The sequence below is a fragment of the Bos taurus genome, chromosome 12 (genome assembly GCF_002263795.3).
Source record: "Bos taurus isolate L1 Dominette 01449 registration number 42190680 breed Hereford chromosome 12, ARS-UCD2.0, whole genome shotgun sequence".
In the NCBI taxonomy this organism is placed as follows: domain Eukaryota; kingdom Metazoa; phylum Chordata; class Mammalia; order Artiodactyla; family Bovidae; genus Bos; species Bos taurus.
The window spans coordinates 76,794,119-76,820,249 of record NC_037339.1 but is presented as its reverse complement, the minus strand read 5'-3'; the positions used below and the strand labels follow the sequence as shown (position 1 = coordinate 76,820,249).

At 43.8% G+C, this 26,131-nt stretch overlaps 1 protein-coding gene and 1 pseudogene across 5 annotated transcripts in view; one reads left to right on the top strand and one right to left on the bottom strand.

Moving 5' to 3' along the window:
- PCCA (propionyl-CoA carboxylase subunit alpha) overlaps nt 1-26,131 on the bottom strand; it is a 420,685-nt gene that overhangs the window by 354,724 nt on the left and 39,830 nt on the right. For 3 of the 5 annotated variants that reach the window (XM_024999954.2, XM_024999953.2, XM_024999955.2), the window contains exon 1: nt 7,184-7,298. The exons of 1 other annotated variant lie outside the window; for it this stretch is intronic. In XM_024999954.2, coding sequence (XP_024855722.1) covers nt 7,184-7,288 — 105 coding nt within the window. In that variant the 5' untranslated portion in view covers nt 7,289-7,298. Of the gene's footprint in view, nt 1-7,183; nt 7,301-26,131 lie in introns of those variants that run through there. One more of the 5 variants, NM_001083509.1, reaches the window with a different exon arrangement.
- On the top strand, nt 14,397-25,783 carry LOC100140038 (asparagine synthetase [glutamine-hydrolyzing]-like; annotated as a pseudogene).

Genomic DNA, 26,131 nt, shown 5'->3' with positions numbered 1-26,131 from the left:
GATGAGAAGCACCAGCTAACAAGGCAGCACATGGAAGTAGCACGACCTTCTGAGTTCACCACAGAGGTGAAGACCCGGGTCAGCGCTTACTCCACTGCTTCACAGGTACACAACACTGAGCAAATAATTCCTCTGGACCCCAGTTTTCATCTATAAAATGAACAACACGACACCTCCCTTGCTTTCCTGCAGAGCTGTCTTTAAAAAACAAACAAAAAAAGCCCAAAACACACAAGCCTTTATAAACTGTAAAGCACCAACGAAATGTAAGGTATTACCCAACAACTAAATCCCATTATGCAGCTGTAACTTTTTTTCTTAAAATTATCCCAGACCATTTGGGAGTTACCATTAGAGTAATAATGGAGTACTTAAGAGCTCTGATCTAGACTCAGATTCACGCCCTGGCTGGGAAATTGGCTCAGCCATTTCTTCAAGAGTTTTTCTCATATATAAACTGGGCATAAAACCACTTATCTAGGACTTAACGCTGACGTGAGGATTAAATAAGAATGTGTAAAATGCCTGCACAATTTTGCGTACGTTATAGTAAGAATGAATTAACTATTAACCAAAAAAAGGGTACAGCTTTTACACAAACTGTTCAGAGGCCTTCCAACCATTGCCAACAGCGAAATACCCTTTTCTAACCTAAGCCAGCACCTACTTTCACATTTTTCTGCTTGTGGCCTCAGGTGGCAGCCCAAACTCACAAATCCACTAAATTCAAGCTTAAAGCACAATTTAAAAACTAAACCCTACCAAATCCAGAACTCTTAACATAACCACAGGGGCATTCAAGTGAATAATATTAGAACAACTCTACTGACAGGCTAACTCTTTAGCACAATGCATTCTACTTCAAAGAAGAAGCCATCCTCAAAACTATGGGCCGATGGAGGAGTAAGATGAGCTTACCAAGGACAACAAAACACTTGTTAGTGATTCATCTTCAAAATTTCCAGGAAAAGCTCTCCTCCCACATTACATGACACAGAGCTGGTAAGCATGAGCCAACTGAACCTTTGAACATTTTAAGAAACCCAGAATGACGCGGGAAAACGCCCTCTTTAAAACACCACCAGAAGTCAGGCCTTTTCACCGTGAGGTCAGGCCTTACCACTTAAAAACAGCTTTTCTTTCACTTACATTGACTATGTAGCCTTCAGGACTTCACTAGCTATCCCAATCTTCAGCTGTCTGCCAAGACTTTCACTTGGCAAGCTAGGCTGAATACCTAATATTTGAGAAAGATGATAAAATCTCAGGATTTACATCAACTATTTCTCAATATTAGGGCTTCCCTGATAGCTCAGTTGGTAAAGAATCGGCCTGCAATGCACGACAGCCCAGTTCGATTCCTAGGTTGGGAAGATCTGCTAGAGTAGGGACAGGCTACCCACTCCAGTATTCTTGGGCTTCCCTTGTGGCTCAGCTGGTAAAGAATCTGCCTGCAATGCAGGAGACCTGGGTTCGATCCCTGGGTTGGGAAGATCCCGTGGAGAAGGGAACGGCTGCCCACTCCAGTATTCTGGCCAGGAGAATTCCATGGACTGTATAGTCTATGGGGTCGCAAAGAGTTGGACACAACTGAGCGACTTTCACTTTCACTTCTCAATAAAACTAAGGGAGGGGAAAAAAAAAAGTCAAGATTCTCCAGTTGTGCCTCCACGGTAAGCTAGAACTGTGTGCATCAACTCTAAAGCCTCTTCATTCCAACCCAGCCCCCCAGCCAGGCCATTCCTCCCACCCCACCTATAGCAGATGCTGTGGGTTTACATCCAGCATCCATTTTCCAGGCGGGGAAGGCCCCCACTGGTGTGCTGACTACCCACGGTTCCCACCTGCTCCCTGCTTTGCCCCATCTGCCTCAACCAGACAGGAGTTCTCTCTCAAGCCTGGAGTTACATCCCTCCCAGGCCACAACCACTGATTTGACTATCATGAAGTTCAAAAAGCTGCCCCCACTTCAACCTCAAGGTGGGCTCAACTTAGTACTGCAATCTGTGCTTTAGAGCTGGCTGTACAATATGGTAGCCGCTAGCCACGGACAGCTTCTGAGCACTTGAAATCTGCCAAAGTCCTATGTGTGCCAAGTGTAAAATACACCCTAGGTTTGAAGACTTCATATGAAAAACAAAACAGAAACCTTGTTAAAGTTTTAGATTTACATACTAAAATATTTTTAATGTATCGGGTTAAATCATTGGTGTTGTTTAGTCGCTAAGTCGTGTCTCTTTGGCGACTCCCATGGACTGTAGCCCACCAGGCTCGTCTGTCCCTGGGATTCTCCAGGCAAGAATACTGGAGTGGGTTGCCATTCCCTTCTGGGGATCTTCTGGATGCAGGGGTTGAACCCGATTCTCCTGTACTGGCGGGCAGATTCTTTACCACTGAGCCACACTGGGTAAATATAAAATAGTAATTTCACTGCTTTAAATTTTTTTTAATGTGAATGCTGCTGCTGCTAAGTCGCTTCAGTCGTGTCCGACTCTGTGCAACCCCATAGATGGCAGCCCACCAGGCTCCCCCGTCCCTCGGATTCTCCAGGCAAGAACACTGGAGTGGGTTGCCATTTCCTCCTCCAATGCATGAAAGTGAAAAGTGAAAGTGAAGTCACTCAGTTGTGTCCAACTCCTAGCGACCCCATGGACTGCAGCCCACCAGGCTCCTCGGTCCATGGGATTTTCCAGGCAAGAGTACTGGAGTGGGTTGCCATTGCCTTCTCCAATGTGAGTGCTAGAAAATGTTAAATTATACTTACAGCTCACATTATACTTTTTATTGCACTAGAGCAGTGCTTCTCAAACTTGACTATGCATCATTTTCACCTGGAGGAGCTTATTAAAACAGACCGCTGGCTCTAACCTCAGAGTTTCAAACTTGGCGGGTCTAGGGTGAAGCTAGAAAATGTGCATTCCTAACAAGTACCCAGGTAATGCTGCTGCTGCTGGCTAGAGTCCCCTGCTTTGAGAACCACTGCTCCAGGGCTCCCCTGTGGGATGAGACTGAATCTAGTTTCCACCTAGATCCCCTTCTTTGCTTTGATTTTTTTTAACCCCTGCTCTAGCCTGCATTCTTTACGCTTCTCAACTACCACCTGCACGAAATCCCTCTTCAGGCTCTGCTTCGGGGAAACCTTATCATCCCACTGGTACAGAACGTTTTTTTTTACACACTGTAACTTTCACAAAGTGCTATATTAATAGCGATCAATGAGACGTGAGTTATCACTGCATCCTTGATAAAAGAGTAACAAAGAAGTTTATTTTCTTTTTTTTTTTTTACTGGATTGCTAGTTGCCTTTATATAATGAATTCTACACATTCAGTGCTAGGACAAGGTTTGTTTATCCTCATTAATGAATGTTTCTTACTATAGGAAAGCCTAAACGCTTCCCTCTTTTCCATAACTGTTATGAAGCTCAAACTAATTTTGTCCCCCCGAGATGTATTAATTTGCCCTTTCTCATTTTTTCTCTTCACCCCAGAAAGACACCCCTCAGTTGTCAGCAGTCACTCCCATCTCCCCCCTCACCCCTCCCCAGCCCTTGGCAACCACTGACCTACCTCTGCCTCTGTGGCTCTGCCCACCCTGACGTTTCATACTTATGGGATCATACACTCTATGGCCCTTTGTGTCTATCTTTCAAAGGTCCTTGATTCTTCTCTTTCCTTTTATCTCCCTTTGGTTACAGCAAGTACTATTGGTTCTAGTTCCAAAACAGATCCCAAGTCCTACCAGTTTTCACCAACTCCAGTGCTACCAGCAAATCAACATGACTCTTGGAACCCTCTGAGTCCAGATACCTAAAGGGAAACACTACCGATCCCCACCCCTATTAAAAAACAAACAAACAAATAAACACCTTTTTCCTTCCCAATTTCCTTTTTCATCCCTGTTCTCCCATTTACCCAGTTTCTTAAAAACTGGAATCACTTAACTTCTGTTTCTTCACTCTATCAACATGTCACCATCTCTTCCCCTTATTTAGAAAAGGGTTTTACCAATCACCTCTGTTCTGAACCTCTTAAGAATAAAATCCAAAAAAAGCGCAGATGTATAAATACACAAATGTCCATAAACATTTTCATTCATCAAAAACTGCTTTCTGTAATAATGTTAGAAGGTTTTTTTCCCAAATGATTGTCAGAAATCTATAAGCAGGTGGAAAGATTTACCTCCAGGCAATGCTAAAGCATTCAGATTTGCTTAAACATTCTCTTCCATGACTAGAAAAGAAAATCATGGGCTTTAAGGAACGTAAAGCTTGAGCCTTTGAACTTCATGAATGCACCATATAATGAGACCATGACCCAAACGAGAGACAAACTGGAAAGGCAAGGCTTTGGGAGCATACTATCCAAGGTTCAACATCTATCTCAGCCAATTGTTTCCTTAAGCAAGTTACTTAACTGCTCTGAGCTTTTGTTTCCTCTTCTGTAAAGTTGGAATTTTTTTTTTACCTACTTGTTACAAGGCTAAGAGGAAATGTCTGAAAATCATATAAGGCATAAAAAGTTCAATAAACTGCAGCAATTACCACAAGTCCAACATCCTGGAGCCCCTGAAAAATGCAGACAGAAGGGAAAAAAAACTAGTTATTTAAATAGAATGTGTTTAAACAGCCAAAACAAAATAAGACTAAAAGGTGAACTCTAAGGACAGAGGAACCTGAAGGACAGTCCAAAGAGTGAGACACAACTGAGTGAGTGCACGGGCACGCGCATGCACGCACACACACACACACACACACACCCTACACACACACGCACACCCTACACACACACCCCCTACACACACACACACATGCACACACCCTACACACACACCCTACACACACACACACACACACACCCCTAAAAACAAACTATTAACTGGTTAAAAGAATGGTTAGAACTCTCTAGACTAGAGTTAGTCTGCTTTCCACCCAACCAAACAATTTACAGGGGTGGAGGGAGAAAGGGGAGGAATAAAATCTTCAAAAGGTTCGGCTTCAAACACAGACTCAGTAATGCATGTTTCAAGTTCATAGAAAAGAAGCCTGGAGAGAAGCTAAGCAGCTCAAGTTCCCTGCTTCTCCCACCTCCAGGAGAAATCCTTTACTGGCACAGAAATAACTCTTCCTTCAGTATCACCACACATTCAGCACTACTTTGTCAAACACTGTGCTAAGAAAACAGTAATAGACAAGATGCAGGCTCTGCCAACACGTTTAAAGGAAAAAACTCGTAAAGAAAAATCAAAGCTTATATGTCATACAATAAGTGTACAGCAGTAAGTAGCCCAACAAATTCCTTCTCTCTTATCCTCTCCACTCTAACATATATCAGTGTAACAATCCCTCCCAACTTGAACATAAATGGCTTCCCATAAACCTGATAGCAGGGTCTACAGTAAGGCCCAGCATGGTCTGACTCCTACCTACCTCCTGGGCACCATCTGATCTCCATACCAAAGCCCCAGCGGACTTTTCCAGTTCCTTTATCTTGGCATTCCCTCTGGCCCAGGCCTTCTGCATGTACTGCTGTCACATATAACACTTCTTCCTTCTCTTTTTTGCCTAGGAAAAAAGTCACTATGTCCTTCAAAACTGTGCCACTTTTCACTTCCAAAGGAAAACAATCCCTTAACCTTAAGCACAGTTTGAGCAAGTCACATAAAAAATTTCTTCATCTATAAATGGCTGTTGTAAGGACTGAATAAGTTCATTCAAGTAGAATACCACAGCAGTTTCTAGGACAAAGCTACAAATCTCAAACTCTAGACTTGGTCAAATCCCTTCATTTTATTTTCTTGATACAGCACCAAAGCCTCTCCCCTAATGGCGTTTTACACTTGTCTCCTTAACAGACTAAAATTTCTAAAAGAGAAATTATATTCATTCTATAGAGACAGAACACAGGATGTAGTCCAGAAAGATTTGTTAGGAAACAACAAAAAAAAATACCCGTAAGCAAGAAGCTGAGAAGTGACTTGTGTAATATGCAAAACTTCATGAGTGTGATTCCAAAGTCCATGCCTTTCCATATCATGTTGCCTCCTACATAAATTACATTTAAGAGCTTCACAACTGCAAATGAGGAGTCCAAAAGACATTAAAACATGAGAAAACAATCAAGATTAAGAAACAAAGGTCTTAATTGTGCACCAGCACAAAGAACTCCAGGGATTTTGAGTGTCAGCATTCCAAAGCTGACCCTAAGCTAAAGCCTGTGCAGACTGACTTTCACTTCCACGATCAGTTCCAGCTGCATCATTTCTCACCTGGGCCTGAGTTCTCTTCTTCTAGTAGAGTAGGATGGGCTAGATCATCTCTATACTGTCTTCCAATTCTAAGGTCCATGACAATAAATCAAGTTATGTGCCTATTTTGTTTTTAAAGGAAGAAAACAGGCAGTGTCCAGAGAAATACTTTAAATAATTTGTTCCAGTGACTTGAACTCTATTAATAAAGTCAGTTAGGTAGCATTTGTTTAGAAATTACAAGAAACTCCATTCTGAAGACAGAAAGTGTTAAGAGTCACAAACACTCCAAGGTGTTAAGGCTGCCACCCAGAAACATGAAAAAATACAGCGCAGAGACGCTGAGAACACCACAAACATCCGCCTAACCACTACAAAGAAAAACAAAAACAAAAAAACTCACAAGATGTGTATACAGTATAATGTGATGTAATGCAATTAAAATATGCTCTCCATTCAAGTAAAGGTAGTAGCCTATCCCAACATGGTACTTTAAAAGGTGAGATAAACGCAAAACCCTAACTCCTAACTGAGCAGCAGTTTAGGGTCTCTTCAAAGGAGGAACAAGGCTGGAGAAAATGGTAACTATAAGGACCCTTACAAATGCACCTGAAAAGCTCAGAAGAAGCCAAAATCGCACGGCCCAAGAACGGAAGGGCGCGAAGGGCTGGGAAATTACAGCGAGGTGGCTGTCTGCGGCTCCCGAGGAAGCAGAAAACTCAACGCCGGCAGGCTCTTTGGGCCGCGCTGTCCTCCGTGATCCCCGGAGACACAGCTGGGACCAGGGATGCCGGCTCTGACCCGCGCCTGGGCGAGCTCCGCGGCGAGGAGGAATTCGGGGGTGGGGATGGGGGGTGCAGCACCGGCCAACGCCACGGGGTGCGGGGCAGGCAGCCCAGCCAAGCCCAGGCCCACGAGAAGTCCCGTCGCTCCTCACCTTCACGGTCCACAGCGCCACGCTCCGCATCAAAAGCTTCGGCCACCGCCGTCCGCGCCGTCCCGCGGTGGCCAGCGCCGCCGCCCCAGTCCAGAACCCCGCCATGGCCGCCCCTGCAGACCAAAGCTCTTCTGACCTTTCACCCCAGCGAAGGGGGCGGAGAAGGGGAGCGCCGCGACTGCGGCCAATCACGAGCCGGGGATCCAAGTCCCCGGCCCCGAGGCGGGCAGGGGCGGGGCCCCGAGCCACTAGCCCATTTGCAGCAGGAGGCACCCGGGCGGCTGGGCCGCAGTCAAGAGGACGCGGCCGCCGGCCGGCACCCAGCCACTGGTGGCGGCCGACGCGACCTGATCCCCGGGTTAAACCAAGTCGGGAGGACACGCGAGAGTTCTGGCTGCCGTTGATCCGCGCCTGCTTGGGGTAAACCCCGACTGCACCAGCGTCCGCCTGGCAACCTGCACGCAGTCATACCAGCGATCATCATTGAGTCACCTCCGCCCTTGACCACCCCTCGGCCTAGGGCCGCGGTAATGTTTTGAGTGTCCCGAGTTTCAGTTCAATTCAGGTCAGTTCAGTCGTGTCCAACTCTTTGAGACCCCATGGACTGCAATGCGCCAGGCCTCCCTGTCCATCACCAGCTCCCAGAGTCTACTCAAACTCATGTCCATCTCATTCCCTGTCGTCCCCATCTCCTCCCGCCTTCAATCTTTCCCAACATCAGGGTTTTTTCCAATGAGTCAATTCTTCCCATCAGGTGGCCAAAGTATTGGAGTTTCAGCTTCAGGATCAGTCCTTCCAATGACTATTCAGAACTAATCTCCTTTAGGATGGACTGGCTGGATCTCCTTGAGATCTCTCAAGAGTCTTCTCCAACACCACAGTTCAAAAGCATCAATTCTTCGGCGCTCAGCTTTCTTTTATACTCCAGCTCTCACATCCACACATGACTACTGTAAAAACCACAGGTTTCACTAGACGGACCTCTGTTGGCAAAATAATGTCTTTGCTTTTTAATATGCTGTCTAGATTGGTCAATGCTTTTCTTCCAAGGAGTGAGCATGTTTTAATTTCATGGCTGCAGTCACCATCTGCAGTGATTTTGGAGCCCAGAATATAAAGTTTGTCACAGTTTTCATTGTTTCCCCATCTATTTGCCATGAAGTTATGGGACCAAATGCCATGATATTCGTTTTCTGAATGTTGAGTTTTAAGCCAACTTTTTCACTCTCCTCTTTCACCTTCAAGAGGCTCTTTAGTTCTTCACTTTCTGCCACGAGGATGGTGTCATCTGCATATCTGAGGTTATTGGTATTTCTCCCGGCAATCTTGATTCCAGCTTGTGCTTCATCCAGGCCAGCATTTCTCATGATGTACTCTGCATATAAGTTAAATAAGCAGAGTGACAATATACAGCCTTGACGTACTCCTTTTCCTATTTGGAACCAGTCTGTTGTTCTATGTCCAGTTCTAACTGTTGCTTCCTGACCTGCATACAGATTTCTCAGGAGGCAGGTCAGGTGGTCTGTTATTCCCATCTATTCAGAATTTTCCACAGTTTGTTGTGATCCACACAAAGGCTTTGGCATAGTCAATAAAGCAGAAATAGATGTTTTTCTGGAACTCTCTTGCCTTTTCGATGATCCAACGGATGTTGGCAATTTGATCTCTGGTTCCTCTGCCTTTTCTAAAACCAGCTTGAACATCTGGAAGTTCACAGTTCATGTATTGTGAAGCCTGGCTTGGAGAATTTTGAGCATTACTTTACTAGTGTGTGAGATGACTGCAATTGTGCAGTAGTTTGAGTGTTCTTTGGCATTGCCTTTCTTTGGGATTGGAATGAAAACTGACCTTTTCCAGTCCTGTGGCCACTGCTGAGTTTTCCAAATTTGTTGGCATATTGTGTGTAGCACTTTCACAGCATTATCTTTTAGGATTTGAAATAGCTCAACTGGAATTCCATCACCTCCACTAGCTTTGTTTGTAGTAATGCTTCCTAAGGCCCACTTGACTTTGCATACAGGATGTCTGGCTCTAGGTGAGTGATCACACCACCGTGATTATCTGGGTCATGAAGATCTCTTTGGTATAGTTCTTCTGTATATTCTTGCCACCTCTTCTTAATATCTTCTGCTTCTGTTAGGTCCATACCATTTCTGTCCTTTATTGTGCCCATCTTTGCATGAAATCTTCCCTTGGTATCTCCAATTTTTTTTTTTAAGTCACTAAGCCATGTCCGACTCTTGCGACCCCATGGACTATTGCCTGCCAGGCACCTTTGTCCATGGGATTCTCCAGGCAAGAATACTGTAGTGGGTTGCCATTTCCTTCTCCATCTAATTTTATTGAAGAAATCCCTAGTCTTTTCCATTCTATAGTTTTCCTCTATTTCTTTGCATTGATCACTGAGGAAGGCTTTCTTATCTCTCCTTGCTATTCTTTGGAACTCTGCATTCAAATGAGTATATCTTTCCTTTTCTCCTTTGCCTTTCACTTCTCTTCTTTTCACAGCTATTTGTAAGGCCTCCTCAGACAACCTTTTTGCATTTTTCTTGCGGATGGTCTTGATCCCTGCCTCCTGTATAGTGTCACGAACCTCCACCCATAGTTCTTCACTCTATCAGATCTAATCCCTTGAATCTATTTGTCACTTCCACTGTATAATCATAAGGGATACCGAGTGGTCATACCGAGTGGTCTAGTGGTTTTCCCTACTTTCTTCAATTTAAGTCTGAATTTGGCAATAAGGTGTTCGTGATCTGAGCCACAGTCAGCTCCCAGTCTTGTTTTTGCTGACTGTATAGAGCTTCTCCATCTTTGGCTGCAAAGAATATAATCAATCTGATTTCGGTGTTGACCATCTGGTGATGTCCATGTGTACAGTCTTCTCTTGTGTTGTTGGAAAAGGGTGTTTGCTATGATCAGTGTGTTCTCTTGGCAAAACTCTATTAGCCTTTGCCCTACTTCATTCTGTATTCCAAGGCCAAATTTGCCTGTTTTTCCATGTGTTTCTTGACTTCTTGCTTTTGCATTCCAGTCGCCTATAATGAAAAGGACATCTTTTTTGGATGTTAGTTCTAGAAGGTCTTATAGGTCTTTAAAGAACCGCTAAACTTCAGCTTCTTCAGCATTACTGGTCAGGGCATAGACTTGAATTACTGTCATATTGAATGTTTGGCCTTGCAAAAGGAGAGAGATCATTCTGTCGTTTCTGAGATTGTATCCAAGTACTGCATTTCGGACTCTTTTGTTGACTACGATGGCTACTCCATTTCTTCTAAGGTATTCTTGCCCACAGTAGTGGATATAATGGTCATCTGAGTTAAATTCACCCATTCCAGTCCATTTTAGTTCGCTGATTCTTAGAATGTCGATGTTCATTCTTGCCATCTCTTGTTTGACCACTTCCAATTTGCCTTGATTCCTGAACCTAACATTCCAGGTTCCTATGCAATACTGCTCTTTACAGCATCAGACTTTACTTCCATCACCAGTCACACCCACAACTGGCTGTTTTTGCTTTGGCTCCGTCTCTTCATTCTTTCTGGAGTTATTTCTTCACTGATCTCCAGTAGCATATTGGGAACCTACCGACCAGGGGAGTTCATCTTTCAGTGTCCTATCTTTTTGCCTTTTCATTCTATTCATGGGGTTCTCAAGGCAAGAATAAGTTCCAGTTATGTACCCAAACTAAGGTCCTGTATGTTTGAAGGTGCGTATTGCAAAGCACCAAACCAAGGTATTTGGACCACTGCTATAACGTATGTAAAAAATGCTCTAGGTCTGGAAATCAGAAATCCCAGCTCAAGCCCTAACTCTGCTGCAAATACTAACATATGTGTGTCTGAGTAATTACTCATAACCAGAGTCAACTGCTCTTGCTTGCAAGTGGGCACCCTTATTAACACAACTGCTAAGGGCTAGACCTTGCTAGATGCCTCAAATTTTGTCTTGTTTAATCTTTGCAAGAACCCTATTGGCCTACACAGTTCCCATTTTGAGAAACTGAGTTTATAGAGAGAAAAAGTTACTTAACTAGTAAGTACTGAGACTATATATCATGGGCTTCCCTTGTGGCTCAGCTGGTAAAGAATCCGCCTGCAATGGAGACCTGGGTTCAATCCCTAGGTTGGGAAGGTCCCCTGGAGAAGGGAAAGGCTACCCACTCCACTATTCTGGCCTGGAGAATTCAATGGACTGTATTGTCCATGGGGTCCATGGGGTCTGACAAAGAGTCAGACACGACTAAGCGACTTTCACTTTCACTTTTCAGTGAAACTAGGGTTTGAATCCAGGTCTGACTATATGCAGGGATAGGACTTTTGTTTCATTAGGGGCATTTTCTAATGTGCACAAAAGGAAAAAAAAGACCCCTATGGTCACCCAGGCACATGTGACACAGCTTCAACAAACCAACCTTCTGTTAGTCTTGTCTCATCTGTCCCCCCTGCTTATTTTGTGCTGGAGTATTCTGAAGCAAATCTCAGACACGAGATCCTCTCACCTTACATATATATGTGCCAGTGTCAAGGGCTCCCTCATAACTATTTTGCTTCTCCTACAGCATCACCTTGACAGCCTTACAAAGCTGGGACTGACACGAAATGTCTTACAACATGGCAAGTACCAAAAGGAATGCAAACAGTTTAAGGACAACCAAGAGGTGACACTTAATGGAATTTTAACATGCTAAGTAGGAACTGTCGTGACAGTTGTCGTGACACACAAAAGAGAAAGTAGTATCAGTTTCACAGGCTTTCTCACTTAGATGTCTTAAAGCTGGACTCACTTCCTACCCAGGATACCTACTTTTTTTTAAATCCCTCCCCTTTTCACCCTTTGGATGGATTCTCCCTGGATCCTATGTGTTTTATCTTACAGACATTTCTTTAAAGGCACCAGTGGCAGAAACTAATTGTTCAATAATTACTATTCTCCACTCTTTCCTTTAGTAAGAGAGTCCCTGAACTTCATCTGAGCACATGGCCACCCAGCTATAGGCTGCATTATCAGCTCTCCCTAACAAAGTGTGGACTTGTGACCATGGTGTACCTGATGAGAGTGGAAGAACTGTGCCCTTAAAGAGTAGACATTACTTTGCCAACAAAGGTCCGTCTAGTCAAAGCTGTGGTTTTTTCACAGCTTTGTGTGAATGTGAGAGTTGGACTATAAAGAAAGCTAAGCACCGAAGAATTGATGCTTTTGAACTGTGGTGTTGGAGAAGACTCTTGAGAATCTCTTGGACTGCAAGGAGATCCAACCAGTCCATCCTAAAGGAAATGAGTCCTGAATATTCATTGGAAGAACTGATGCTGAAGCTGAAACTCCAATACTTTGGCCACCTGATGCAAAGAACTGATTCACTGGAAAAGACCCTGATGCTGGGCAAGACTGAAAGCGGGAGAAGAAGGGGATGATAGAGGATGAGATGGTTCCATGGCATCACTGACTAGATACACATGAGTTTGAGTAAGCTCCAGGAGTTGGTGATGGACAGGAAAGCCTGGCCTGCTGCAGTCCATGGCGTCATCAAGAGTCAGACACAACTGAGCAAGTGAACTGAACTGAAAAGAGAAGAGTAGGGACATGCCTTCCATTTTCTCTTCCCTCCTTCCTGAAAGAAGACATCCTGGAAGTGCTGGAGCAGCCACCTTAACCCATGAGATAGGAGAAGCCAAGGTCCCTGACACTGTGCAGCCATCTCATCAGTCTTCTACTGCTTAATACGTGGACTATTATGTGACAGAGAAATGAACTTTTATCTTGTTTAAATCAATGCTATTTCTGTCTTTACTGCAGCAACCAAAACTGTACCCTCAGCAACTCATAAGGGACACGTTGAAATGTGAAACCTGATCTATATGGTGATAACTCAGTGGTGACCACCCCAATATAGCAAACCAGAAGGTGAATGCTGGTGACCCCTTATGCCATGGTCTTTCAAAGTCTTGAATAATATTCTTGTCGTCTCCTTTGATAGAGCCTGTAAGTCTACTACAGTGTTTCCCAGGAGCATAATTGGCATCTTTGAGCTGAATAGCTCTACCTTCTCTGAGCTATGCCATGCATTCTGTGATGTTTATCATCTCCAAAACCCACTTCGTGTTACCACGGTCTGAAAATAGTTGTTTCATATATTTGGTCCAATTTTCTATTTATCTCTAGTGGTGAAGTGAAAGTGTTAGTCACTCAGTCGTGTCCAACTCTTTGCGACCACATGGACTGTAGCCCACCAGGCTCCTCTGTCCATGAAATTCTCCAGGCAAGAATACTGGCGGGGGTTGCCATTCCTTCTCCAGGCGATCTTTCCAACCCAGTAATCAAACACAGGTCTCCTCCACTGCAGACAGACTCTTTACCGTCTGAGTCACCAGGGAAACCCTATTTATAGTAGGGAGGTTCCAGTTACCCCAGCTGCAATCAGTCTGGTACCATTTACTCTGCCTTTGCCAGAAGTAATAAATCTCTCAGAATTTGGAAAGTATTTTACATCATCTACTAACTTGCAGAGCTGCTCTGGAGAAGTCAGGTGCCAATCTTTGCTGTGATGCCTTATATCTTATTACAAGACACGGCCCTACTGTTGTGTGGTGGGTGTGGCGCTGAGGGAAGCTGGGGTGTAAATCAGGGAGACATGAGCAGCCACACGGGCAACAAATGTTATGAATCATTCCAAAGTTGGAGACTCTCAACTTTGAGCTATGTACATGTATTTGGCCCTCCCTAAGTGGGAGCACTGACAGACTAGGTAAACAGGAGTAGAAATTATGTTTCCCCAGATCCTCTGCCCTACATGATTCCTGGTAGAGTTAACCAAAAGAGGGCCTTTTAAGATACTCAGAAAGCAGGAGCGAAGCGGCAGCCAACACTCCCAGGTTATTACTGTAAAGTAATGAGCAGTTTCCAAGAAGACCACGTGTCCTCAGCCTCCAGTCTGCATCCAACTTGTTTTTCCCAACTGCTGGCCCTACTCACCACCAGCAACCCAGGTCCACCCCCAGACACTTGGCTGCAGACTCACAGACATGTGAGTTGTCTGGAGCAATTGCTTCTCACTCAGCTCTCCATGAGAACCTTCTTCTAATTCCTATCTGGCAATCAGCCAGGCTTGGCTTCTCACCTGTCAAGGCTCCTCCAACCTGTCCCAAGTTGTCTACCAATGCTTCAGGCAGACTCGTGTAATCACTCTTTCTCTTGACAGTACCTACAGCCACCGATGAAGGTGAGTATGTACTACAGGAAAGGAAAATCCCAGAATTTTCAGGCAATACTTCTAGCTCTGAATTGACACTAATTCCTAGAGACCCAAAGGGCTATTGTGTTCCCTCATAAAAGCAGTCTTAAGGAAGTGCACTTCCTTGACTGAACCTAGACTGGTACACTAGTGAGAAGGTGAGAAGTCATGCATAACTCTGTTGAGTGAAGAAGGGATGGACTGTGGCAGAGACTGCTAGTTGTCCCCTAATATCCATCTTTCTATTGCTGCTTTAGTCAAAGAACTCTCACAGTTTTAGCTGGGCACATGGCCTTCAGGGAAGAACTACCTTTGCCAACCTTCATCACAGCAAGAGGTCTCCCAGGTGGCTTAGTGGTAAAGAATGTGCCTGCCAATGCAGGACACACAGGTTTGCACCCTGGGTGAGGAAGATCCCCTCGAGTAGGAAAAGGTACCCACTCCAGTATTCTTCCCTGGGAAATCCCATGGACAGAGGAGCCTGGCAGGCTATAGGCCATGGGGCCACAAAGAGTTGAATACAACTTAGCGACTGAGCCAAGCAACAACGGTCACAGCAAGAGTGGCTAGCTTACTAAGTTTTGGCCAAGGGGATGTAAGCAGAAGGGGTGTGGGAAACCTCTGGGTTGTGTCCCTAAAGGGAAGGGACATGCCTTCCACTCTCCCTTCCCCTCTTCCCAGTTTGCCAGACAGCGGGCATAAGGGTGGGGGTGAACCTGTCCTCTTAAATGCTAAGAAGGAAGTCAGGTGTTGAGGGAGACAAAACTATATCCAAGGAGCTCCCTAGGTACTGACCCTGAAGCTGCCATGTCAGCCCTGGAATGTTTGCTCAGATTTTTATGCAAAGGAGAAAAACATTGTATTTAAGTATTTAAGTTACTGCATTCTCTTTTGCCTTTGTTACAGTAGCCAAACGCGCACTCTAACCAATAGAACACAACTCTTATGTCCTGGCCCTCTCCATTTAAAATTATAGAGTATACTCAACAAAAACAACAAAAATAAAAATTGAAAAATGAAACGCAAGACCTAAGTAGACATTTATGCAGAGAAGACATAGAGATGGCCAATAGGCACATGAAAAGATGCTCATCACTGATACTTAGTAGAGAAATGCAAATAAAACTACAATGATATATACTGGTCAGAATGGCCACTGTCAAAAAGCAAGTAATAAATGCTGGAGAGGGTACGAAGAAAAGGGAAGCCCCCACCCACCACACACACTGTTGCTGGAATATACATTGGTGCAGCCACTATGGAGAACAGTATGGAGGTTCCTTAAAAAACTAAAAATACAGCCACCATGTGATCCAGCAGTGCCACTTTTGGGTATATATTCAAAGGAAATGAAAACAGAAAATTGAAGAGATATCTGCACTCCCATGTTCCTTGACCCATTATTCACAACAGCCAAGATGCAGAAACAACCTAAGTGTCTATCAACAAAGGAATGGATAAAGATACGGTATATAAACAGAAATAACCCCACACGGAGAGGGACAAGTACAACATGGTGTCACTTCTATGTGAAGTCTAAAAAATAAGAAAAAATGTCAAAGTCATAGAAACAGAGCAGAAAAGTATTTGCCAGGGGAAGAGACTGGTAACAGGGTGCAAACTTTCAGCAATAAGATTGTAAAACGTGGTGATTGTAGTTGATAACATTATGTAATTGAAATTTGCTAAGCGAGAAGAATTTAATTGTTCTTACCACACAAAGTTACATATATATGAGGTAATGGATGTGTTAATTACCTAGATCAGCAGAAATCCTTTCACAATATACGTGAAAGTAAAAGTGTTAGTCACACAGTCAGGTCTGACTCTTTGCAACTCCACCGACTGTAGCCCACCAGGCTCCTCTGTCCATGGGATTCTCCAGGCAAGAATACTGGAGTGTTACCATTTCCTTCTCCAGGGGATCTTCCTGAAGCAGGGATCGAACTTTACCACCCAGATGAACTTCAATCCTTAGGCAATACAGTGTTGGGGGCCGGCGTGAGGCACTCAGCCCGGGGTAAAGGTCATGAGGAAGGAGGCTCGACATACGCAAAGGTGGGATCAAGCTTCAGGAGTCCCCCTGGAAATCCTCAAGCATCTACCCCCATAACCAGAGCCTGCCTACTTTGCTACTTTGTGCTCTCACCTACACCTCTGACTTTACAGGGGCTATCCCCCACCACCTCTTTAGGAGGAGTTAACTTAGAGCTCCAGTTAATAATAATTCCTGGGCGTGATAGGAGTGTTTCAACCTACAAACTCCTCTGAAGGTTCTCTGGCCTGCCTGACAGGCTTGTCCGGTTGTGATTGCTCACAACCTCCCAACCGTGAGAGGCACGAGATGCTTTAAACCTTCTAAAAACAGGTTCCTTAGAAAAGTTAAAAAACCATTAGTATAAGTATAGTGGGCTGATTAGAAATTGTATTGGTGAAGGGTTTTTCATTTGTTGAGCCAATGTTTGTTGCTAAGACTCCATATCCCCTGCCCTTACACACATTAATGAATATATAGAAGAAATAAGTATTAACCTTTGATATTAATCACGTTAGACCTTAGGCTAAGTAAATTCTTTCCTTAATTAAAACCCACTACACCCTCACCCTATAGGAATGTAACTTTATTTGGGTGGCGTCTGTTTTAAGAATAATCACCCCTGGAGAAATAAGTGTCCTGGTTGACTGACCGCTGTCACAAGGAGAGGGTCATAAATTGTTAGCAAGCCCCCTGGCCAGAAGATGATATAACACCCCTAAGACCTCTGTATACATTTGTATGAAGCACATGACTTTGATAAAAGTCAGGACTGCTGACCCCGCGTGACTTTTGCATAACATCTCAGTGTATAAAAGTAGACCATGGAAAATAAAGAACTGGGATCAGTTTCTCGAAATACTGGTCTCCCCATGTCGCTCTCTCTCTCATTCTGGCTGAGTCTCCATCTGGAGCACGGAACCTGCCATGCTTACTAATTATGCCTAGGCTTCTAAGATCCGACCGGGGAGGCCTCAGTGTCTCCTCTCCTTCAGGAGAACGGAAGGACACCTGCGGCCTACGTAAGTGGTGCAAACTTCTTGTCTTGAAGTTTTATTGGTCTCCCGCGTAAACCAAGCTACTCAGCCTCCTTTCTCCACTGAATTTTCCTACTGAGCTATCCTCATTCTATTACTCTTTATATCTTTGATGAATATTTAAATAGTCGCCGAAGCCGTCTCCCCTTTGAATACCCTGGATCAGCTGGGGCTGGACCCCAGCAATATAGAAAGGACAAACAGAATTCTCAACTCTAGTTAAACTTTTAGAAACTCTTGCACTTGCTTGGACTGAACTGCTTTGTTGACCTTTTGTCTTAATGAAGTCAGTCCCATAGACAGGACTGACTCTGAACCTAAGGCATCTTATCTACCTAGGAATGTTGCCCCAATTATAGACTCTGCCTGATACAGCCAAATATTGCAAATGACTCATGTGATACTCAGTTTTGAAATTTTTTTAAAATTATGCTAAAGTATATTCAACATAAAATTAACCATTTTAACCACTTTAAGTGGACAGTTCAGTGGCATTAAGTACAATGACACTGTAAAACCACTACCACCTTCCATCTCTAGAATATCTTACATTTTGAAAAACTGAAACTTTGTACCCATTAAAAACCAATTCCTCACCTCCACCTCCCCCACCAGGCCCTGGCACCCTTCATTCTACTCTGTCCCTATGAATTTGACTACGTATCTCATGTAAGTGGAATCAATACACAGTTGTATCAACCAGATGCGAATAGCTTTTCTAATATATCCTTCAGAACAACCCTATTCACTCTTTAAAACTGAGGCTTCATCTTCTGACAGACATCCAAAAAAGACTGCCCTTGATGGCAATGGAAAGAACGTTACAGGCACTATTAATAACTAACATAGCAGTTAAACTCTGCAGCCTCTATCCTTCCATCTTTGTTTCTTAAGTAAAGAGAAATCAGCCCCTCTTGAATCAAGAAGACTGTTCCTGGCAGAGACCTCAACCTGAGAGTTCTTAGGAATCTCCCAGAAGCAGAAAACAGCCTCCACTGAAGACTATCAACAAACGAATGTCCGTGTGAAAGAGACAGCCGCAGACATGAACAGTTAGGGAACTGGTGCTATACACTGTCACACTTCAATCTGTAGGTAAGTTTCCTTCATTTTCCTAAATATTTTCCTTCACCTTTGTTGGCTTAAGGTTCTGAATTGTTGGCAAACGGCTCATTATCTGTAAGCAATGGTTAGCTAAAGCCAGAAAAAATCAGCTTAAGAAAATCGATTGTTAAACTGTCAGGAATTTTGCCAGACTGATGTTAAATTCCTGGTAGCCTGAAATCAGCCTGTGGAAATATTAACACAATGGAAATCAGAAAACACTACAAATCATGGCCCCAGTCACTCCCACTCTCCCAGAGAATCTCCTGTTAAACATTTACTAACACACCACTGCCTCAGTTCAATTCAGTTCCTTAGTCGTGTCCAGCTCTTTTTGACCTCATGGACTACAGCACACCAGGCTTCCCTGTCCATCACCAACTCCCAGAGCTTACTCAAACTCATGTCCATTGAGTCGGTGATGCCATCCAACCATCTCATCCTCTGTCGTCCCCTACTCCTCCCCTCTTCAATCTTTCCCAGCATCAAGGTCTTTTCAAATGAATCAGTTCTTCATATCAGGTGGCCAAAGTATTGGAGTTTCAGCTTCAGCATCAGTCCTTCCAATGGAGATTCAGGACTGATCACCTTTAGGATAGACTGGTTGGATCTCCTTCCAGTCCAAGGGACTCTCAAAAGTCTTCTCCAACACCACAGTTTAAAACCATCAATTCTTCAGTGCTCAGCTTTCTTATAGTCCAACTCTCACATCCATACAGGACTACTGGAAAAACCAGAGCTTTGACTAGATCGACCTTTGTTGGCAAAGTAATGTCTCTGCTTTTTAATATGCTGTCTAGGTTGGTCATCGGAGAAGGCAATGGCACCCCACTCCAGTACTCTTGCCTGGAAAATCCCATGGACAGAGGAGCCTGGTAGGCTGCAGTCCATGGGGTCGCTAAGAGTCTGACACAACTGAGCGACTTCACTTTCACTTTTCACTTTCATGCATTGGAGAAGGAAATGGCAACCCACTCCAGTGTTCTTGCCTGGAGAATCCCAGGGACGGGGGAGCCTGGTGGGCTGCCGTCTATGGGATCGCACAGAGTCGGACACGACTGAAGCGACTTAGCAGCAGTAGCAGCAGGTTGGTCATAACTTTCCTTCCAAGGAGCAAGTGTCTTTTAATTTCATGGCTGAAGTCACCATCTGCAGTGATTTTGGAGCCCAAAAAACTCTCATCATATTGTACTGCTGCTGCTGCTAAGTCACTTCAGTCATGTCCGACTCTGTGCAACCCCATAGACGGCAGCCCACCAGGCTCCCCCGTCCCTGGGATTCTCCAGGCAAGAACACTGGAGTGGGTTGCCATTTCCTTCTCCAATGCATGAAAGTGAAAAGTGAAAGTGAAGTCACTCAGTTGTGTCAGACTCTTAGCGACCCCATGGACTGCAGCCTACCAGGCTCCTCTGCCCATGGGATTTTCCAGGCAAGAGTACTGGAGTGGGCTGCCATTGCCTTCTCCAGTCATATTATACTAGAAAGGGAGATTCCTGAATCCACTTGTGGACCTTTAAGAGGTGCCAGTCTTAATAACTAAAATTGCATGGTAGTTTAGTTGCTAAGTGGTGTCCTACTCTTTGCAACTCCATGGACTGTAGCCCACCAGCTACTCTGTCCATGGAATTTCCCAGGCAAGAATACTGGAGTGAGTTGCCATTTCCTTCTCCAGGGGATCTTCCTGACCCAGGGATCGAACCCGAGTCTCCTGAATTAGCAGGAGGATTCTTTATTGCTGAGCCACCAAGGCAGGCCCAAACTTTCACAGTAATGGGGTTTTTTTTTTACAAAGAAGCAGCTTGTGGGTCAGATTTCTGTTTTTCAGTGTGATCTGGCTATCGTCCATCTGTATGTTGGGCCTTTCACTTCTCAACTTTTTCACTTTCTCTTCAAATCTTCTCATTTCTCCTTATTCCTCCTTAATATTTGTCTTTTCTCAGAACTCAATAAAGATTGGAAAAGAGGAATGTGAAATGTGATCAAGGTTCAGTGTGTAACAAAACATTTTCTTCATTCACATCAAGCTCTCAATAACACTTGTCTTAAATAAAAGATGGAGAATTGGGGAAATTTTGTGATCCAGAAGGTGCAGTAAAGTTTGTTCTCACGTTTTTGTTGCTATTCAGTCACTCAGTCATGTCTGACTCTTTGCCACCCCATGGACTACAGCACGCCAGGCTTCCTTGTCCTAATTATCTCCCAGAGTTTGCTCAAACTCGTGTCCATTGAGTCCATTGAGTCTGTTGCCCCCTTCTCCTCATGCCTACAATCTTTCCCAGCATCAGGGTCTTTTTCAATGAGTTGGTTCTTCGCATCAGGTAGCCAAAGTACTGGAGCTTCAGCTTCAGTATTAGTCCTTCCAATGAATACTCAGGTTTGATTTCCTTTAGGATTGACTAGTTTGAGCTCCCTGATGTCCAAGGGACTCTCAAGACTCTACTCCAACACCACAGTTCAAAAGCATCAGTTCTTTGGCACTCAGCCTTCTTTATGGTCCAACTCTCACATCTGTACATGACTACTGGAAAAACCATAGCTATTTGGACCTTTGTTGGCAAAGTGATGTCTCTGTTTTTTAATACACTGTCTAGGTTTGTCATAGCTTTTCTTCCAAGGAGCAAGCATTTTTTAATTTCATGGCTGCAGTCACAGTGATTTTGGAGCCCAAGAAATTAAAGTCGCACACTGATTCCATTTTTTTCCCCATCTATTTGCCATGAACTGATGGGATCATATGCCATGATCTTAGTTTTTTGAATGTTGAGTTTTAAGCCAGCTTTTTTACTCTCCTCTTTCACCTTCATCAAGAAGCTCTTTAGTTCCTCTTCACTTTCTGCCATTAGGGTGGTGTCATCTGCATATCAGGTTACTGATATTTCTCCCGGCAATCTTGGTCCCAGCTTGAGATTCATCCAATCTGGGATTTCACATGATGTACTCTGCATAGTAGTTAAATAAGCAGGGTTACAATATACTGCCTTGACGTACTCCTTTCCCGATTTTGAACCAGTCTCTTGTTCCATGTCCAGTTCTGTTGCTTCTTGACCTGCATACAGGTTTCTCAGAAGGCAGGTAAGGTAGTCTGGTATTCCCATCTCTTTAAGAATTATCCATAGTTGTTGTGATCCACAAAGTCAAAGGCTTTAGTGTAGTCAATGAAGCAGAAATAGACACTTTTCTGGAATTCCCTTGCTTTTTCTATGATCCAAGGATTTTTCTATGACCCAGTGAATCATGAGATTTGTTCTCATGAACAAATAATAATAAATAAAATAAATTTTTAAATAAATGAAGTAAGAAACAGATGGTGTATATTCAGGGGTTATCTCTCCTTTACACACCTTAGGAGACTGGCATATCACTCAAGCTTAACTCTGAGCTCTTTTGTTTCACATCTAGCTCATGATTTTTCCACTATGAATTCAGTCACTGGCACTGGACCAAAGGGGTTTCCCTGATGGCTCAATTGGTAAAGAATCCACCTCCAATGCAGGAGACCCTGGTTCGATTCCTGGACTATATAGTGCACAGGGTTGCAAAGAGTTGGACACAACTGAGTGACTTAGACCATTTCTCAATCTTGCCTGCAGAAGGCAGGTATCAATGCCTGTCAGCACAAACCTGCACAACTCAGCACCAGCCTAGGCATTTAATTTCTGTCATTAAAAACTAACATTCCCACAACTGGGAGTGATCCCAATTGTCCGTTACTAGGCACAAGTTGCCCTCACTCTAAGCATGTAAATGTATCAATCTGCTGGATTTAAATTACAATAGAAATGCTTTTTTCATATCTAGGTTATAAACAGATGGACATTTTTTTTTCTTAAATGCATATTTTCATTTTTTTACACTGAAATAACTCATCTATTTGGAGTGTATTTTAATGAAAATTAAAGGGAATGTAGGGATTCCCAGGTGGCTCAGTGGTAAAGAATCTACCTGCCAATACAGGAGACACAAGAGACATAGGTTCGATTCCTGGGTCAGGAAGAACCCCTGAAGTAGGAAACGGCAACCCACTCCAGTATTATTACCTGAAAACTTCCATGGACAGAGGAGTCAGGTGGACTACAGTCCATGAGGTTGCAAAGGATCAGACACAACTGAGAAACTGAGCACATACACATATACATATAAAGGGAATGTAAACCTAAATACATATATTTTTCCAAATGGCTCTCCAGTCATGTTAACACCATTTTCAACTTTTTAAGTTAATCTCTTTCCTTAATGATATAACATGCTACCTTTGTCAAATGCTAAATTTCCATAGGTACTTGGAACTATTTCCACTGGTTTGTCTATCTAGCCAGGCATCAACACCACACTGTTTGAATTATAGGGTCTTTATAGTATTTTTTAGTATGGAGTAAAGGCAGCCGCCTCTCATTGCTCTTCCTTTTGAAGAGTTTTAAAGGTGTGTGAGTGTGTGTGTGGGTGCATGCTAAGTTACTTCAGTTCTGTCCGACTCTTTGCAACCCTATGGACAGCAGCTCCGTCAGGCTCCTTTGTCCATGGGATTCTCCAGGCAAGAATAATGGAGTGGGTTACCATGCCCTCCTCCAGGGGATCTTCCCAACCCAGGGATCGAACCTGTGTCTCCTGTGACTCCTGCACGGTAGGCAGATTCTTTACCACTGAGCCACCAGGGAAGCCCCTTTCATAGGTACTCCTAAGGAGGAATGATACAAATAAATTCCTTATTTATTTTTCCATTTGAAGTTTAGGATCCAGTGCCAGGAAAATTTTTGCTAGTATCTTTTTGGGGAATTATGTTAATTTTATATACTAACCTCAGGAGGTTTGACTTACTTATGATGTTAAATGGTTCTATCTAAGAACAAGGAATGCGTTTTTTATTTTTGTTGAACCCTACTTTTGTGATCATTCAAGACTGCTTCAAAACCTTCCCCATATAGGCTTTGTGCATAATCTTTCAAAGCACAGTGACCCCGTTCTGTGTGACTAGGTCGGTTGACTATGACGAATCATATCAGCAACTCATGTCTATGAGGACAGGTGAGGAAGTGGACTGACAGAAAGGGCAACAGAAGAGCAAACATCTCCTATGTCCTGCTTTCCCTGATCTTAGTTCCATGAACCCCCCTGAAGATCTGTGCTTGTGTACATCGCTGGCTATGCTGTTATGCAGCACTCACTCAAACGTTGTCTTTAGTAAGCTTTACTGGACAATGTGGCTGAGCAGAAAGCACAACGGGAAATAGACGAGAGTGAATTTTTGGATCTAGTGTATAACAGAGCTTTGGAGTTGGACCATTTTATACTCCGTTCAGAGACTTCTAAAGAATATCTCTTCTGCCCAATGAGCTGATTCCAGCAAGAATCAAAGGAGGAATACCAAGCATCAGGAAAGTGGTTTCCCAAAGGTGAAAGCAGGACTTCTCTGATACTGTCAGCTGTCTGTCTGTGAGATAGCCAAACTCCAGGTTAACTCCAGGCCTGCCATAAAACCTAACAGCATAACAAAGTATATAAAATAAGGAAATATAGGAGGAAAGGAAAACCCAGTTTCTTTCCTCAAACCCTTCCAGCTCCTCTTTAGCTCAGAGAACAAAGGGGCTTAATTTTGTAGGACCAAAAGCAATCTTGTGTTAGTGTGTTCAGCCCTCTCTTTGTTGGCACCATTATCTTAGCTGCCATGGGTCCCTTGCATGTCCCACAGGTTGGCAAAATAAAAGGCCTCCTCTTCCATAAGGTTTCCCTTGCTTTGAATCTTTCCTAAGAGCCTTATTCCATCTTATTCCATCTTAAAATGTACCAGAACATTCATAAAATGGGGAACTCTGTACCTGTAAAAAGGAATGAAGAGGACTCCCTGGTGGTCCAGCGGTTAAGAATTTGCCTGACAGTGCAGGGGACATGCGTTCGAGCCCAGCTGGGGAAGATTCCACATGCTGTGGGGCAACAAAGCCCATGCACCACAACTACTCTAGGCGCCCAGCCTGTGCTCCACAACAAGAGAAGCCGCTGCAATGAGAAGCCCACACACTACAGTGAAGAGCGGCCCCCGCCCGGTAAAGAGAAAGAGTGCGCACAGCAAGAGACCCAGCACAGCCAAAAATAAATACATACATAAGAATTTTAAGAAAATCTCTATATACAGCAGGGGAATGATTGCCAGGATATATCGTTGAGAGAGAAAAATCCAGGTAAATAAACTGTGTACAAGTTGTTAGCATTTATCTAAGAAAAACAACTGTAGATATAGATAGATGCCTGTGTGCACGCTCAGTCATATCTGACTCTTTGCAACCCCATGGACTGTAACCCGCCAGCTCCCCTGTCCATGGGATTTTCCAGGCAAGAATCCTGGAGTGGGTTGCCACTTCCTCCTCCAGGGCATCTTCCCAACCCAGAGATCGAACCCGAGTAGCCTACACTGGCAGGCGGATTCTTTACCACTGAGCCACCTGGGAAGCCAGATATACATACACAGATAACATTTATATGAAAAACAAACAATGCAGACAGTCTGCCACCCTTGCCCCTGCTCACGCCAGCCTGCGCAGGGCACGCTGGAGGTCCCGTAGGTCCACTGCACCACATGCGGCATTCGGATTCTCTTCGGTTCTGATGACTGCTCCTCTGCTAAGTGTCTGACCAATAGGAAAACTGCACACAAAGGTCCAGATGCATTTCCTCCTTAGAATGTCAATGGCTACACCAGCTGCTGCTTTGGATTTCACTGACTGGTAGTAGTTGAGCAACCGTTTGGAAAGCAGCTAATCTGAGCAATGAAATATCCTTAATTGTAGGTTTGTTACAATGGTGAGATCTTTCACCACAAGGAAATAAAACACCATTTTAAATTTAATCACTGGACCAAAGCAGATAGTGAGATAATCCTTTATCTTTATGGCAAAGGAGGAACTGAGCAGACAATTTGTATGTTAAATGGGTTGTACACATTTATTTTTTTGGATACTACCAATAAGAAAGTGTTGCTAGGCAGAGAGACACCTGTGCAGTCAGATCTTTATGGCCACAACAGAAGATGGATTTGGGGCTGTGTGTTCAGAAGCTAAAGGTCTTGCTAGTTTGAAGCACTCCACAACTCCTTTTTCAAAGTGGAGCCTTTTTTCCCAGCACACAGTTTTGGATTTAAAGCCAAATGGCAAAGTTGCATCCATAGAGATGAACTTCGGCCTGCCCTCTATAACAGTGTAGAGAGACTGTTATCAGATTTTGAAATAGAAATTTCCAAGACAGGTAAGGTGAACTGGAGACAGCAAGTGTGGACAACTATTTCAAGGACTTTCGCAATAAAGGAGAGTGAGAAACAGAACAGAAACATTACAGCATGTATGGATATGCATATACTATGAGTGATCCACAAGATGGGAAAAACTGATGATGCAAGAGACAGGAAACAGTGCTGACAACTGAAACTCAAACAACATACATCTGCTATGATTCCACTGGAATACAGCAATTAATGCTTGTCTAGGGAAACGAATTTGTTCACGTTATTTTTTTCTGCTTCATATACAGGCGTACTTCTGGATCCTTTGTCAACA